This window comes from Suricata suricatta, chromosome 16 (genome assembly GCF_006229205.1).
Source record: "Suricata suricatta isolate VVHF042 chromosome 16, meerkat_22Aug2017_6uvM2_HiC, whole genome shotgun sequence".
Lineage (NCBI taxonomy): Eukaryota > Metazoa > Chordata > Mammalia > Carnivora > Herpestidae > Suricata > Suricata suricatta.
The window spans coordinates 44,291,331-44,293,821 of NC_043715.1; the positions used below are offsets into that span (position 1 = coordinate 44,291,331).

The 2,491-nt window shown below is 50.7% G+C and overlaps 1 protein-coding gene across 2 annotated transcripts in view; it reads right to left on the reverse strand.

Annotated features, from left to right (window-relative positions):
- Window positions 1–261: 261 nt before the first annotated feature.
- Window positions 262–2,491, reverse strand: part of WDR87 (WD repeat domain 87) — an 11,403-nt gene continuing 9,173 nt past the window's right edge. For both annotated transcript variants that reach the window (XM_029925438.1, XM_029925436.1), the window contains exons 6-7: window positions 2,211–2,276; window positions 262–2,159 (exon numbers count right to left, since the gene is read on the reverse strand). In XM_029925438.1, the coding sequence (XP_029781298.1) occupies window positions 378–2,159; window positions 2,211–2,276 (1,848 nt within the window). In that variant the 3' untranslated portion in view covers window positions 262–377. The remainder of the gene's footprint in view (window positions 2,160–2,210; window positions 2,277–2,491) is intronic.

Genomic DNA, 2,491 nt, shown 5'->3' on the forward strand with positions numbered 1-2,491 from the left:
CTCTTATATTAATGCCAGATCTTCATTCATTTCTGTGGCAGGTGCTTTCCTTCCTATGGTCTTTAGGGGAGGCTGGGGGGGGGGTGTGGTAGGCAAGGAAGGAAGAGGAAAAGGACAGACTCTTCTGCCTGAAGGCCTCCAGAGGGTGAGTCCCCAGTGCCTTTTGGGGTCTTTTCCCACTCTCAGGAGTATATATCTGGCTTCCCTAGCTACCTTTCTGGAGAAGCAATGTTTGAGGAACGGGGACACACATTACAGGACTTGCTGCAAATGAGAGCCTCCTCTTTATTCCACATATGGAAGCTGGTTTCTGGGGCTGGGGAGGGAAAGGGCTTTTGCCTGGCCCAACCTCTGTGTGGGCCCTAGGGATAAGGGTCTCAATTATGGTGACAAGGTCTTTCTCCAGAGGGGATGGAAAGTCCTGACCTCCCATCAGTCCTAGATTGGGGCGTTTCCTTGGAGAGGTGAATATCAGCTTCAGGCAGGCTCTTCCAGGCGAGTTCTAAGATCCCATAGTGAGCAATGCCCGTGGGAAGTATGGTACGGACATTATTCTGACCTGGGAGGGACACCACCTCCTGGAACTCCAGGGGACCTTTAGGGTTTTGAGAGCCACCACAAAACAGGCGGTAAAACAACCGCTCCCCAGGAACTAGGTCTGTGGCCTGTAGGGCCTCCATGTAGCTGATCTCTTGGGTTTGGGGTTCCTCCCTCAGTAACAGCTCCTGCAGAAGCCTCTGGATTCGGGGCGACTTAAGGTGGTACAGGTCCATGAGCTGGTAGAAGTGTTCCATCCAAGTGGCGCTGTCATCTGCGTATCGCTGCTGCAACATCCGCAAAACATAGTACAGCGCCACAAATGTCTCCCATTGAGGCAGCTCTTCCTTCTTCTTCGAGATGGGCCGTGCCTTCTTTTCCAGCTTGGGCAATTTGGGAAACCTGCCTTTATCCTTAAAAACCCAGAAGTCCTTTTGAAACATCAGTGCAAGGGTTTGCTTTTCTACAGAGGCCTCGGCATCTGGGAACATGTCTCTTGTGGCGGGATGGAAGTGGCGCATCTCCACCTCCCTGAGAGCAGTGGACCTCTGCTCTGCCCGCGCGCTCCTGTAAGGCTCTCCTAGAAGGTGCCAATTTATACCTTTTGGGGTTGGGATCCTTTGGATATCTAATGGGGGCTTTGATGTGGGGACAGCCAGAGGTTTTAACCAGCTTTCCTTTTCCTTTCCTTTTATAGGAGGGGTCACTTTCAGGTACTTTGGACCCATGGGCTCCTTAGTGGGTTTTGCGCTTCGTGATTCCAAGACCTGCTTTTGATGGTTCACGATGGCTTTGAGTTGGGCCAGATGTATCCAGTCTAGGTTTCCTTTTGAGGTGAGGTCTTTGAGAAGCTGGCACAATCTGTGGAGGCTATCCCTGGAAAGCTGTTCTCCTGCCTCCATCCGTTCTAGGACACGGTGGATCCACTCTGTATCTGAGAGCCTTACCTCAGCACCTATTTTCTTAGCCAAGATTTGGGGCACAGGTAATTGCACCTCAGTCCGTCTCATCAGAGATGGATGATGCCGCAAAATCCACTGCCACTTGGGTCCTGGTGGTTTGCGTTGGAGTTTCTGAGCTTCTGTGGTCTTCTTCAATATGGGAGATAAATATGAGGTCTTCAAGTCTGACTCTGGGGGCTCCAAAACTGTATCCAAAACTTGGAGAGGTAAGGGCTTATGTTTCTTCAACAGTTCGCCTTGTTTATCCAAAAACCTTGACTCTGGAAGTACCTTGGATGTCTCAGGTGTTCTGGATTTTTCTTTCCAGTATACTTGTTTCGTAGGCCCTGTCACTGGTATCTTCTCTTTCCTGTCCGGAGCTATGGAGATCAGTGTCTTGGAAGGGGCTTTCAGAACTTTTAGTTGTATAGCACTGTCTTTGATATCAGGAATGCTTTTTCCAATAGAGGGGATTACTTCTCTTCCTCTTCGGTCTTCTTGTCTTTGTTCTTGAAGCTTAGGTAATTTTTCTATTTTTAAGATCTCTTTTTCCTTGTCTGCCTCTTCTTCCAGTGAGCTTTTCTCCTCTTTCTCACTCAGACTTTCTGACTCTTCCTCACTGATGCTTTTCTCCTCCTCCTCTTCCTTCTCTGACATTTCCTCCCCCTTCTCTGACACTTCCTTCTCTTCCCCTTCTTCCTCTTCCCCTTCCTCCTTCTTCTGTTCCTCTACCTCCTCCTTCTTCCTCTTTTTCTTTTTCTTCTCCTCCTTTCCCCCTTCTTCCACCTCCACTTCCTCCTCCACCACCCACTTCTCCACCATCCCCTCCTCTACTACCCCCTCCTCCATCACTCCTTCCCCTAGTGCCCCCTCCTCCACCACCCTCTCCTCCACCACCCCCTCCTCCATCACTCCTTCCCCTAGTGCCCCCTCCTCCACCACCCTCTCCTCCATCACCCCCTCCTCTACTACCCCCTCCTCCATCACTCCTTCCCCTAGTGCCCCCTCCTCCA